Source organism: Erythrolamprus reginae, chromosome 2, assembly GCF_031021105.1.
Source record: "Erythrolamprus reginae isolate rEryReg1 chromosome 2, rEryReg1.hap1, whole genome shotgun sequence".
Taxonomy (NCBI): Eukaryota; Metazoa; Chordata; class Lepidosauria; order Squamata; family Dipsadidae; genus Erythrolamprus; species Erythrolamprus reginae.
The window spans coordinates 263,933,336-263,945,480 of record NC_091951.1 but is presented as its reverse complement, the minus strand read 5'-3'; the positions used below and the strand labels follow the sequence as shown (position 1 = coordinate 263,945,480).

The window sequence follows — 12,145 nt, the reverse complement described above, 5'->3', positions numbered from 1 at the left end:
CGTGCGGCAGAAGGCGGTTCATGAAAGAAACATTTGGGGGAACAAGGATGATCCAAGGGGTGGGATTTGTTTTTCATGTTTTCAGCTATGCTGAGAACCAAATTGCAATTACTGCAGTCTGACTTTAGAAGGAAGCTGGTACCTCTTACAGTAAGCTGCCCATGTTGTAACCCATCCACAGGGACCAAGCGAACTCGGCTGATATCATCGTTATCCACAATCTGAAGCTGCTCCCATGCTATGGGGCGAGACTGACCTTCCAAGAGATCAAGACCTTTAAAAGGACAAGAGAAACAATGATACAGCCAGAGTTATTACACTAATATGCATTCAATGTGATAAACGTTTAACATGAGAAAATAATAGGTACATGTGTATTGGTGTACAGTGATCTCTCGGTTAGCGCGGGGGTTACGTTCCAAGACCTCCCGCGCTAACCGATTTCCGCGTTATACTGGATGCGGAAGTAAAAACCACCATCTGCGCATGTGCGCCATTTTTTTCATGGCCGCACATGCGCAGATGGTGGAGTTTGCGTGTGGGCGGCGGGGAAGACCAAGGGAAGATTCCTTCAGCCGCCCAACAGCTGATCTGCTCCGCAGCGCGGAAGCAGCGAGGAGCCGAAGATGGGGTAAAGGCAAAGGGGAAACCCCATCTTCGGCTCCTCGCTGCTGCCGCGCTGCGGAGCGGATCAGGTGTTGGGCGGCTGAAGGAACCTTCCCTTGGTCTTCCCGCCCAAGATCGCTTGCCGCTTTGCAGCTTGGAGCCTTGCTTCGCCTCCTTCGCTGCAATAGGCAAGCGGCAAGCGATCTTGAGAAAGAGAGAGAAAGGAGGGCGACTTGCCAGTCCACGCCCCCCTGGATGAACAGCCTCGCATGGCCCCAGCGCGGGGCTCCGCTGTTGCCTCCACCCCCATTCGGCTCTGCAGCTGAGAGGCCTTCCCGGCAGAGCCCTCCCCAACAGCTCCCGCCGCCAGCGCAAAAAAGAAAAGAAAAAAAAATCCCCAAAAGAGGCAGGCACAAAGCGGGGGCACAAGGGGAGCTGCCCGGCAGAGGTTGCTTTTTTTCTTCTCGTGGGCAAGTGGAGGGGGGGAGAGAGAAGGGAGGAAGAGAGTGTGAGAGAGGAAGAAAGAGAGAGAGAAATGATAAAAAAAAGGGGAGAAAAAAGAGAAATGAGAAAATGATTGAAGCATAGTGACAGGAAAGAAAGAGAAAGAGACAGAGAAGTGACTCTTGGTGATGACGTATGACGTCATCGGGTGGGAAAAACCGTGGTATAGCAAAAAAAACGCGGACTTATTTTTTAATTAATATTTTTTGAAAAACCGCGTTGCAGCGTTTCGCGCTAATCGAGAACGCGCAAATCGAGGGATCACTGTATAGCAAAAATATAGGTTATATTTTTGTGCATCCAATAATTTTTTTAAATGGACCTAAAAAAACATTAGTAAACTATTCTTTAAAGAAACATGTCTCTGTTTTATATTCCACATCACCTGATTCCACTGTGCTTTATTGAAGAACAGTGGTATTCAATCTTGGCAACCCTAAGACTGGTGGACTTCAACTCCCAGAATTAGAAAAATTAGAACTTGGGGCTGCTGCATTTCGGAACTTTAACCATTACACCAAAGTGGATCTTGGATTCTAATTGTATTTCAGGGGGGGAAAAACCTATTAACAAATACAGTAGCTTGATAATAAAACAAACTCCTCTGAGAGATTATCAGGTCCCTTTCATTGGATATCAGGCAAATAGTAGGCCAGACAGTAGGAAGTAGGCCAATATGACACAGCTCCACTAAAAGCAAATAGAAAAGTTTCTCCCTCACAACTACTTCCCTCTTCTTGCTGCAATTCCTCATAATTATTTCCCTTCAATCGGCTGTCTGTCTAGTATATTGCTTCTCCATCCCCTTTGGGCTTGACCCAATGGGAAATTTTATGTTGATAGTGTGGAAAACACTATTTTTATGCCAGAAAATCTTGGACCATCTTTAGTTGGTCCAAGTTCACTTCAGTGGTAATGAACTACACCTCTGACTATGACTACTTACTTACTGACTTACTTACATACTTATTTATTTATTTATTAGATTTGTATGCTGCCCCTCTCCGTAGACTACATAGACAGCTACGCCGCCTCTGAACTACACCTCCAACTACGACTGTGACTACTTACTTACTTACTTACTTACTTACTTACTTACTTACTTACTTACTTACTTACTTACTTACTTACTTACTTACTTATTTGATTTGTATGCCGCCCCTCTCCGTAGACTACGTAGACTACGTAGACAGCTACGCCGCCTCTGAACTGCTTTAACTGTTGTTCATAAAGTCATACATCACAATGTACTCCCTGTTAGTGACTACTTCATCTTTAACAACAACAGCACAAGAGCACACAATAGATACAAACTAAATGTAAATCGCTCCAAACTAGACTGCAGAAGGGCAGCGCCGGACTTACCCGGCAGGCAGGCTTTGCTGGAGGGACCGGGAGACACGGTCCCTCATGGCGGCCGCCATTTTGAATCCCGGGCGAAGTCTCGCGATGCGAGACTTCGCTCGGGAGATCGGGGCCTGATTGGCCAGGCCCTGATTGGTCCGGGCGGGGCCTGCTTGCCCTATATAAGGGCGAGCAGGCCCGGGGCTCTTCCTTTTCGCCCGGACCAAGCTCCTGAGCAGACGTTCGTTCGTCTGCTCCGGCGGCCATTTTGGGTGGCGACCTCGTGCGAGGCGCCATTTTGTGGCCTGCGGTCTTGCGAAGAGCCTTATCTGTCACTAGCGGAGCCAGCATCGGCTGGACTCCGCTCCGGTTTGGAGCCTCATTGCCCTTTGGGGGTGGTGGGGGGTGCTGCCTTTGGGAGGCCTCGCGGGCTTGCGGTGTTCCCGGGGGTGGTTTGTGGCCTGGGATAAAGGCCTGGTGTCGGGCCTTGTTGCCCGAGGGGAGGAGGGATTAGCCTCCTGAGGGGGTTTTTCTGCGGAGGCCTGCGGCTTCAGGCAGGCCTTTGCCAACGCAGGGCAGGGTTCGTTGGTGGCTTTGTCTCTGCTCTACCCCTTTGGTGAAAAATAGATTTATTCTTCTGTAATGGCCCCTAAGAAGCGGCCAGCTAAGGCCCTCCCGGCCCAACCTGTGGTGCGGCCTAGGAGGGCTGCCAGGCCGTCTGCCCGGGCTCGGGCGGCGGCAGAGGGGCCCCCGGGGGGGATCCCGGTGGGGGGGGTGGTTGGGTTTACACCCACAGTCCCTCAACCCGCGGTGTCCCCTTCTCTCTCCTGGGCCAGGGTACTGGAGCGGCTCGATGAGTTGGAGAGGTGGCGGTCGGGGGCTGGCCCGGAGGGGCTTTCCTCGGCTGCCACCGCAGCATGGGGCGCTGACCCCGAAGAGGAGTCGGCCCCAGCAGGGCAAGTGGCCCACGAAGGACAGATGGCGGGCACCGGGCAGGCGGGCAGCATCGGTCAGACGGGCCACGCTGGACAGATGGCCCAGCCTGGGCAATGGCCATCGTTCCAGGGCCCACCCAGGATGGGCCCACCGTGGATGTCTTCTACCCCTTACGGGGCAGGTGAGGTTGCACCACATACAGGCACATCTCCGCTCCTGCCCATACAGGGTCCCGGGTTCATCCCACCAGCTTTGGGGGGTGGCAACAGTTTTACGGGGGCGGCAGCAGGCACCTGTAGTCAGGTCTGGTCTCCGCCAGCTCCGCCAGTGGGGGCGCTGGGGGTACCTGTCCCACCTGGGGCGGGGGTGGGGGGTTGGATTCCTCCCCCACCGGCCATTATGCCACCGGTCCCATTTATGTATCCCCCGGGGCTTGGGGTGCTGGGCTCGGGGGCCACCACGGTGTGGGACCCGTTCGCCAGCATCAAGCCTGGGGCCATCCCTTGCGGGTTGCCCGCTACGCCTTTAGGGTACCATCTGCACCCGTCAGTTAAGGAGGCTATCTGGCGGGGGGAGTACGTTGATTTGTTCTCCATCTTGAACAGGGAGGTCCCTAAACAGGACAAGGAGGTGGTCCCTGGGGAGAAGGTGAAAAAGACAAAGGTCACGAAATGCTTCAGCTCGTGGCTGTATGCCTTTCTGACCTTTGCGTCGGTGGTCATTCAGAGGCAGCCGGGGAGGGCCGCTGCCTTGCTGAAGTACATCGACCTCATAGCGAGGGCCCATTTCGAATATGGGGGCACCATATGGAGGCATTACGACAAGGGCTTCCGTATGCGTATTGCCCATGACCCCTACTTGCCCTGGGATATGGTGGTTCCGGACCTGTGGTTCCAGGCCACCCATATGTCGGGGAAGGAGGGCTGTGATAGGACCGATAGCGGTCACTTTATGGAGGAAGAGCCAGCTACGCCCGCGCCGGCCAAGGCCGTGGCGGGGGTAGTCGGTAAAGGGGCCACTCTCGTGTGTCACGAATTTGCGGCGAAGGGGGCGTGTTTTCGCCCCATTTGCCGGTTTCGTCACGCCTGCGGAAGTTGTGGGGGAAACCATTCCGCAGCCATGTGCCCCCGCCCCAAGAAGGGGATTGAAAAGAAAGGCTCGGGTCCCCCAAAGCCTCCCCCACCTGCTGGGGGAAAAGGGGCCCAGCCCAATTAATTTAGTGGTGCTAGAGGGTTGGTTGGGCGACTACCACCCTCGCTCGAGAGCGGCCGCTCTCTTGCTAGGTTTTTCAGAGGGATTTCGGATCCCTTATCAGGGTGTTAGGAAGGCCTTCATGTCTGACAACCTTAGGTCGGTTGTTGGTCATGAAGACATTGTTAGGGAGAAGATTGGGAAGGAGGTTGCCGAGGGCAGGGTCCTTGGGCCCTTCTCGGAGCCGCCCTTCCCGAATCTTCGGGTGTCTCCCTTAGGTGTGGTCCCCAAAAGGGCGAGTGGTGAATTTAGGTTGATTCACCATTTGTCTTTTCCAAAAGGGGAGTCAGTGAATGATTTCATTCCTGACGAGCTGTGTTCGGTCCGGTATGCATCCTTTGATGCAGCCGTGACCATGGTTAGGAAGTGTGGGGTGGGAGCCCTTATGGGTAAATGCGACATTAAGTCGGCATTCCGGCTCCTCCCCATACACCCAGACGACTTTGAGCTGTTGGGCTTCCATTTCGAGGGGGGCTATTACGTGGACAGAGCTTTGCCCATGGGGTGCTCTGTCTCGTGCTCTCTTTTTGAGAGTTTTAGCACCTTCTTGGAGTGGGCGCTCAGGAGGCAAAGTGGTCTGGGTACGGTCGTTCACTACCTTGATGATTTCCTGTTAGCGGGGCCTGCGCAGTCGGAGCAATGTTTTGCTTTGATGCGGGACTTCGAAGCCCTTTGTGCTCAATTAGGGGTGCCTTTAGCCTCTGAGAAGACCGAAGGCCCCGCTACCAGGATTACCTTCCTGGGTATTGAATTGGACTCGGAGGAGCAATCTTCTAGATTGCCCCTAGAGAAGTTGGTTAAGATTAAGCGGAAGCTTGATGAGGTCCTGGGCTGCCGGAAGGTGACCCTACGGCAGCTCCAGGAATTGGCAGGCATTCTTAATTTTGCCTGTCGGGTAGTTGTTCCTGGGAGGGCTTTTTCCAGGAGGTTGTATGATGCGATGAAGGGGCTCCGTTTGCCCCATCATCGTACCCGCCTTTGCGCTGGGGTCAGGGCTGACCTCGGCGTGTGGCGGGATTTTGTGGATAGATTTAACGGGTTGTCTTTCTGGAGGCACGAGCTTCTGTTGGAAGCTGAGTTGCAGCTCTGCTCTGACGCCGCGGGGACTTGCGGTTTCGGGGTAGTGTTAGGTGACCAGTGGTGCTGGTCGGCATGGCCTCCGGAATGGAGTGCCTCTTCGTTGGTTAAGGACCTAACGTTTTTGGAGCTCTTCCCCTTAATAGTGGCCTTAGAGCTTTGGGGGGAGCAGTTTAGGGACAAGACCGTGCACTTCTGGTGTGACAACCTAGCGGTTGTCCATGTGGTGAATGCCCTGTCCTCGAAGAGCGACAGGGTCATGCGGCTTGTCCGCCATTTTGTGCACAGGTCCTTGTCTCTAAACGCATTGTTTTTGGCTAAGCATGTCCCCGGGTTAGATAACGGGGTTGCTGATGCCTTGTCCCGTGGTCAGTTGTCCAGGTTTCGGACCCTGGCCCCGTGGGCCCGAGAATTGCCAGAAGCGTTCCCCAGCCACCTCTGGAGTCTGGGAGGGATCCAGAGTGGTGGAGAGGCGAGGCATCCCGGGCAATCTCCTTGTCTGTAGCGCCCGGCACCCTCAGGGCATACCAGCGTGCAGGTAAGGAGTTTGGGGAGTTTAGGCAGGGCAGGGGTTACCAGCTTAGTTGGCCTGTCCCTGTAGAGCATTTGGCCGAGTTTTGCGTCCAACTCAGGCAGCGTGGCCTGTCGGTTAGGACGATCCGGTCCCGGTTAGCCGGCCTCGCCTTTCTGTCCAAGGCGGGGGGGTTTGCTGATCTTTCGGGTGACTTTCGCATCCGGAAGATGCTGGAGGGCTGGCTTAGGGAGCAAGCGGGGGCCCCAGGTGACACTCGTCAGGCTCTGACGGTGGAGCAGCTGTCTTTAATCAACGTGGTTTTTGGCAGTCTGTGTTCCTCATTGTACGAGGCCCGTCTTTTTAGAGCAGCGGCTTGTGTCATGTTTTTTGGGGCCCTTCGGGTCAGCGAGGCCATGGCTTCGTCTCAGGCTGACACTTCGCTCCGGGCCTTCCAGTTCGCTGATCTGGCCTTTAGACAAGGGGGGGTGTCCCTTGTAGTGAGGAGGTCTAAAACGGATCAGCTGCGCAGAGGGGTTACCTTAAATCTTAGTGCGGCCTCCGACCAGTCGGTGTGTCTGGTGGCCGCCCTACAGCTTTATTGTGGTATGAGGGGGTCAGGTCAGGGGTACCTGTTTAGGCATTGTGATGGTACCCCTCTGACCCGTTTCCAATTCTGGGCTTTAGTATCTAGGGCGATGGCCCAGGTGGGCATGGATCCCGCCGGCTATGGAACGCATTCGTTCCGTATCGGCGCCGCCACTAGCGCGGCACTTTCTGGTTTCCCGGCCCATCGGATTCGGGAGATCGGCCGCTGGCGGTCAGCGGCATATTTGGGTTATGTTAGGCCCGCTGAGGATCCCAGGCAGGGCTTAGGCTAGGTAACCTCTCTGTGTCTGTGTCCTCTTGCAGGTCCCCAGGCTAACACGAAACCGACGGCGCTGCTGTGTGGCCACAGCATGATTTTCTGGGCCGGCCGCGCGGCAGCCAGGAGCGCCATCGGGACCCACCTGTCCCTGGGGCGGTGGGTCAACGTTACCTGGATGGGCCGGAGAGGTATGCGGTGGGAGGGTCTCCTACCGGCGTTGCTGGGCGGTCAGCATTCTGTGGCTGCGCCCGGCAATATGGGGGGCGGCTCCTGGAGTCGCGCCCAAAGGGGTCTGGGTGGGCAGCGTCCTGTGGCCGCACCCAGGTGGCTGGTATTGCACTTAGGTGGCAATGACCTGTGCATACTGGGAGGCCTGGCGCTGCTCATCCAGGCACGCGAAGACCTGCGAAGGCTTCGTGAGGTCTGGCCCACCACGCAAGTGGTGTGGTCAGAAATATTACCTAGGATTGTGTGGAGGGATGCCTCTTCCCTTAGGGCCATTCACCGGGCTAGGCGACGGGTGAATAGGGCTATGGGTAAAACAGTTAGAGAGTTGGGTGGAGTAGTAATACCTCATCCCCTTATATCAATAGACCAGCCATGGCTCTACCGTGATGATGGCGTTCACCTGTCTGACCAGGGGAACGCCATCTTCTTACAGGACCTGCAGCGGTCTCTGCGTGAGCTGGCGCAGCTAGAGGGGGGAGTCGGGGGGCCAAGATAGAGATCTGACCCCCGCTCCTGTGGCAGGTTAGGGGCGGAAAATTGGGTGGTTTAGCAACCGTGCGTTCTCCCTTGGGCATCTTTGGGGATGATTGACAGGTTCTCTGCAAGCTCATGGAGGGAGTTTCTGCCTGAGCAGCTGGGGGGAACCTGTCTTTGGGTCCTGCACCTTTAATTCCCCAATTCGGGTTAGCCGGTGGGACCCCCCTCATGCACAGCATGGCAGAAAAGGTCACAGGTGACGGCCTGGCCCTCACCTGGACCTTGCATCGAGATACGCCCATGAGTTGCCCAGGAATGTTTACTGGCATAACGTCATTTCCGCCCCGGAAGTATTTGTTTGACCCTGCAGGTCCAGTTCCGGGTCATAGTTGTTTATGCTAATTTATGCAAAGTATTTGAATAAATTATGCAAATTTATGTTAATAAAAATGACCCAATTTAAATCCAGCTCTGGTGTCCGTGTCGTTACTCCGTCTCTCCAGCAAGGGCAGCGCCGGACTTACCCGGCAGGCAGGCTTTGCTGGAGGGACCGGGAGACACGGTCCCTCATGGCGGCCGCCATTTTGAATCCCGGGCGAAGTCTCGCGATGCGAGACTTCGCTCGGGAGATCGGGGCCTGATTGGCCAGGCCCTGATTGGTCCGGGCGGGGCCTGCTTGCCCTATATAAGGGCGAGCAGGCCCGGGGCTCTTCCTTTTCGCCCGGACCAAGCTCCTGAGCAGACACCCGCCCGCCCTCCACTATTTTGCAGTGTGCTTAGGGGTCGCCCTTAGGGGGCCGAATGGGAATTTTTTGCAGTTCTGCCTCTTAGCTGAGCTGTTTTTTCGCCCATTCCACACTGGGGTGATGGCTGTGCGGTTAGGGGGTGCTTGCATTAATTAGGTTAATTGGCTTACCTTTGGTCATTTGGGTAGGCAGGTTAGGGGCGGAAAATTGGGTGGTTTAGCAACCGCGCGTTCTCCCTTGGGCATCTTTGGGGATGATTGACAGGTTCTCTGCAAGCTCATGGAGGGAGTTTCTGCCTGAGCAGCTGGGGGGAACCTGTCTTTGGGTCCTGCACCTTTAATTCCCCGATTCGGGTTAGCCGGTGGGACCCCCCTCATGCACAGCATGGCAGAAAAGGTCACAGGTGACGGCCTGGCCCTCACCTGGACCTTGCATCGAGATACGCCCATGAGTTGCCCAGGAATGTTTACTGGCATAACGTCATTTCCGCCCCGGAAGTATTTGTTTGACCCTGCAGGTCCAGTTCCGGGTCATAGTTGTTTATGCTAATTTATGCAAAGTATTTGAATAAATTATGCAAATTTATGTTAATAAAAATGACCCAATTTAAATCCAGCTCTGGTGTCCGTGTCGTTACTCCGTCTCTCCAGCAAAATACAATTTCAGCAATAGAGCGGTCAATGCCTGGAATTCACTACCAGACTCTGTTGTTCCCTCCCACAATCCCAAAATCTTCATCCTTACATTATCCACAATAGACCTCTGCCCTTTTCTGTAAGGGGCGTGCGTAAGTGCACCTTCGTGCCTACCATCCCTGTTCTAATGTCTTTTTATCTTTCCTATCTCTACTATAAATAAATAAATAAATGAATGAATGAATGAATGAATAAATAAATAAATAAATAATAGTTGCCTACAAGATGGAGGATTCATTGTGAGGAGATGCCTGTAATAAATGGTCAGTGGAGCACATCCATACCATGTTAAGCACCATGTGTAAATGAATCCTTAGGTAGCCATCTGTTAGGATGATTTCCTGCGCTAAGAGGGAAGTTACCTTGAACAATTTTCCAACTTTGTGACTGTATGATTTCTTAGAAATACGTATTGACATAAAACAGCAATGAGACTTTGTCCCATAGGTATTTTTACTCCATGGTATTCAGTGCTAACTCTTTGCTTAAAACCATTTTTCTCTCTCTGCATATTTTACTACTTTACCCCGAAGCCAAGAAAGATTAGATCTGCATGGTTTATTTAATTTGATCTTGTCAGTGTTCTTTTGCATTTTAAATCAAAGATGATATGACATAAAAATAAATCTCACCCATGTTCCATGAAACCCTTGGTGCATTGGTATCTGCTGTTCTGACAGAGATATAAAGTGTAATTGGCACACTTCTTGCAAAGTACAAATCGTAAACTTCAAATTTCACCTGTGAAATAAAACAGACGCAAACTGTTTACTCAACATTATTTCCCACTCCGCAAAGCATAGTTCAGAATTTTATCCCCACAACAGCTAATGGGATGTTACGGGAACTGTGCAGTCCAGACAAAAGCAAAACAATGCCATTCAGCTTCCTGAAGGAAAAAAACAACAACCACCGAGACAAATGATTTGATAATGGAGGTAATCTACAGCAACTATATTTACTAGCAAGTACGAGTATTTCCTCTATGGATTTATTTTTTATTTATTTATTCATTTGTCCAATACACAAATAAATAGGAAGAAAAATAGACATGTGGTAATATATATAAGGGTAAAAGTGAACTTAGAGGAGAGGATATATGAAAGGAAGAGAATATATAAGATAGGTGAAAGAAAGGAAAGACAATTGGGCAGGGGACGAAAGGCACACCAGTGCACTTATGTACGCCCCTTACTGGCCTCTTAGGAACCTGGAGAGGTCAATCGTGGAGAGCCTAAGGGAGAAAAGTTGGGGGTTAGGGGTTGACACAATTGAGTCCAGTAATGAGTTCCACGCTTCGATAACTCGTTGAAATCATATTTTTTACAGTCAAGTTTGGAGCGGTTCGTATTGAGTTTGAATCTGTTGCGTGCTCTTGTGTTGTTGTGGTTGAAGCTGAAGTAGTCATTGACTGGCGGGATATTGCAGCATATGATCTTGTGGGCAATACTCAAATCGTGTTTTAGGTGCCGTAGTTCTAGGCTTTCTAGGCCAAGGATTGTTAGTCTATTTTTGTAGGATATTCTGTTTTGAGTGGAGGAGTGAAGGGCTCTTCTGGTGAAATATCTTTGGACATTTTCAAGGGTGTTGATGTCTGAGATGTGGTATGGGTTCCAGACAAATGAGCGGTAGTCTAGGACGGGTCTGGCAAAAGTTTTGTAGGCTCTTGTGAGTAGTGTGAGATTGCCTGAGCAGAAGCTGCGTAGGATCAGGTTAACAACTCTAGAAGCTTTTTTGGCGATATTGTTGCGGTATCTAATCTTTTTTTAAATTACCAAGGTTGATCAAGGCCAGTGAAAGGCCGCTCTTCTTGCCTGCTACCGGAACTCCCCCAGAGGCCGTTGCGAACGCGGGCACGCTCATTGGTCACATGTGCGCCCATCAGTTGCATGAGCGCCCATTGTTATGAGATTTGGCTTCTGCGGATGTGCAGCAAGCTAAATCTCACGTGAGGATGCGCGAGAGTGAGATTTCAGCTATTTTCGCCAATATTTTTGCTTCCGCACATGCGCAGAAGCAAAAAATTGGCAAAAAATAGCCAAAACCTCGCTCTATTGCGCATCCTTGTGCAAGATTTGGCCTGCTGAGCATGCACAGAAGCCAAATCTCACAGTTGTGCAGGCACCCAGGATTTTCCTATCGGAGCTGTGCATCTGGAAGCTGCGGCTGCTGGCCATCAGTGGTCATGGCTCATTATTGCTGAGCAGACCTGACTGATGATTAGATGTCAACTCTTAGTGACCATATCAGAGACGGGCTCTTGCTGTTCCATACCGGTTCTATAGAACCAGTAGCAGGAAGTTCCTCCCGCTCGCTGAACCAGCAGTGACCCAGGCCTGCCACGCTCCCAAACTCGCACTCTCAGTGGTGCCGTAGACACTGCTATCTTGTTTTTTGCTTCTGCACATGTGCAGAAGCTGGGTTTGTAGCACTGCGCATGCACCTATGCAAAGTGTGAGCGCATCGTATCAGGGGCAGTGAGGTAAGCCAGAACCAGTGAAGGGCTACCAAATTTGTTACTACCAAACTGTGGGCATGGCTTATGCATTTTCTTTCAACATCTTTCAGTGCAAATTGGGTGCTCTGGGGTGGAGCTCCATTTTTGCTACGCCACTGCATCCCCCCCCCATCCAGGCAGTAGCCCACCCCTGACCAGAACCCACCTCTAGACCATATACATAAATCTGCTTCAAGATGGGAACAGATCTAACAACCACCAAATAATATTCTAGAGACATGATCATTTACAATCAGTAACATTTATGACACCAATATTTTGGGACCGAATTCTTTCGGACAACAGCTTTCAGCATCTCATTTTGAGTGACAGAAAAGAATCTTGTACCTTTATTTTCTTTCTACTAAATCAGCACAGTTATTTAAGGCAGAGGTCTCCAAACTT

At 52.0% G+C, this 12,145-nt stretch overlaps 1 protein-coding gene across 3 annotated transcripts in view; it reads right to left on the bottom strand.

Annotated features, from left to right (window-relative positions):
- FREM1 (FRAS1 related extracellular matrix 1) overlaps positions 1-12,145 on the bottom strand; it is a 121,823-nt gene that overhangs the window by 84,913 nt on the left and 24,765 nt on the right. For all 3 annotated transcript variants that reach the window (XM_070742547.1, XM_070742545.1, XM_070742546.1), the window contains exons 7-8: positions 9,876-9,984; positions 143-274 (exon numbers count right to left, since the gene is read on the bottom strand). In XM_070742547.1, coding sequence (XP_070598648.1) covers positions 143-274; positions 9,876-9,984 — 241 coding nt within the window. The remainder of the gene's footprint in view (positions 1-142; positions 275-9,875; positions 9,985-12,145) is intronic.